The 1,793-nt window shown below is 43.8% G+C and overlaps 1 protein-coding gene across 1 annotated transcript; it reads right to left on the bottom strand.

The window, feature by feature from the left end:
- Nucleotides 1-274: 274 nt before the first annotated feature.
- Nucleotides 275-1,405, bottom strand: LOC121879510 (extensin-3-like). The gene has a single exon (XM_042386168.1). The coding sequence runs from the start codon at nt 1,403-1,405 to the stop codon at nt 275-277; it is 1,131 nt and encodes a 376-aa protein (XP_042242102.1).
- Nucleotides 1,406-1,793: the final 388 nt, after the last annotated feature.

The following is a 1,793-nucleotide window of genomic DNA, read 5'->3' as shown; positions in this document are numbered from 1 at the left end:
TGGAGTGATCTTGGGGGCTTTGTGATACATATGGAGTGATCTTGGGGAGGTTCTGTGATATAATGGAGTGATCTTGGGGGCTCTTGGATACATAATGAGTGATCTTGGGAGGCTCTTGTACATAATGGAGTGATCTTGGGAGGCTCGTGATACATAATGGAGTGATCTTGAGGGCTTTTGTGATACATAATGGAGTGATCTTGGGGGGCTCTTGTGATATGGGGTGATCTTGGGGCTCTTGTGATACATAATGGAGTGATCTTGGGGGCTTCTGTTACATAATGGGTGATCTTGGGCTCTTGTGATACATAATGGGGTGATCTTGGGGCTCTTGTGATACATAATGGGGTGATCTGGGAAGCTCTTGTGATTCATAATGGAGTGGTTTTGGGGGGCTCTTGGATACATAATGGAGTGATCTTGGGGGTTCTTGTGATACATAATGGAGTGATCTTGGGGGCCTCTGTGATACATAATGGGGTGATCTTGGGGGCTCTTGTGATACATAATGGGGTGATCTTGGGAGGCTCTTGTGATACATAATGAGTGATCTTGGGGGCTCTTGTGATACATAATGGAGTGATCTTCTTTTTACATAATGGGGTGATCTTGGGGGCTCTGTGATACATAATGGAGTGATCTTGGAGTCTTGTGATACAATGATGATCTGTGGGCTCTTGACATAATGGAGTGATCTGGGGCTCTTGTATACATAATGGAGTGATCTTGGGAGGCTCTTGTGATACATAATGGAGTGATCTTGGGCTCTTGTGATACATAATGGAGTGATCTTGGGGGCTCTGTATATAATGGAGTGATCTTGGGGGCTCTTGTTGTACATAATGGAGTGATCTGGGGGTTTTGTGAGACATAATGGAGTGATCTTTGGGGCTCTTGTGATACATAATGAGATCTTTGGCTCTGTAGACATAATGGGGTGATCTTGGGGGCCTCTTGTGATACATAATGGAGTGATCTTGGGGGCTCTTGTGATACATAATAAGTGATCTTGGGGGCCTTGTGATACATAATGGAGTGATCTTGGGGGGCTCTTGTATACATAATGTAGTGATCTTGGGGGGCTCTTGTGATACATAATGGAGTGATCTTGGGGCTCTGATACATAATGGAGTGATCTTGGGAGGCTCTTAGATACATAATGGGGTGATCTTGGGGCTGCATGCCATAATGGGGTGATCTTGGGGGCTTCTTGTGATACATAATGGGGTGATCTTGGGGCTCTTGTGATACATAATGGAGTGATCTTGGGGGCTCTTGTGATACATAATGGAGTGACTCTTGTGATACATAATGGAGTGATCTTGGGGGCTCTTGTGATACATAATGGAGTGATCTTGGGGGCTCTGTGATACATAAGGAGTGATCTTGGGGCTCTGTGATACATAATGGGGTGATCTTGGGGGCTCTGTGATACATAATGGAGTGATCTGGGAGGCTCTTGTGATACATAATGGAGTGATCTTGGGGCTCTGTACATAATACCCTGGCAGAAGTTAACAGAGATCAACACAGTATAGTTATCAACCCTTAAAATATCAGAATATAAATAGTTAAATACTAAAGAACTGCTGGTGACTCTGTGCATGTAATGTCTGCCAGCCAATCACCTGCCTCGTTACAAACTGACCCGCCTCAGCTGAAAGTTTAGGTGAACTCAAGCGGCGGAGAGTTCCGAGATATTATAAACAGCGGTGTCTTTTAGCTGGTATTTTATTATTATTGTTATTAGACATGTGATAAAATACATCCTGCGAACATTGTATTAAAATATT

Source organism: Homarus americanus, unplaced genomic scaffold, assembly GCF_018991925.1.
Source record: "Homarus americanus isolate GMGI-L3 unplaced genomic scaffold, GMGI_Hamer_2.0 scaffold32340, whole genome shotgun sequence".
Lineage (NCBI taxonomy): Eukaryota > Metazoa > Arthropoda > Malacostraca > Decapoda > Nephropidae > Homarus > Homarus americanus.
Note: the sequence above shows the minus strand (reverse complement) of the source record. Positions and strands in the feature narration are given on the sequence as shown.

Coding starts and splice junctions, on each gene's coding strand:
- LOC121879510 (XM_042386168.1), bottom strand. CDS start 1,405: ATGTATCACAGAGCCCCAAGATCACTCCTTATGTATCACAGAGCCCCC.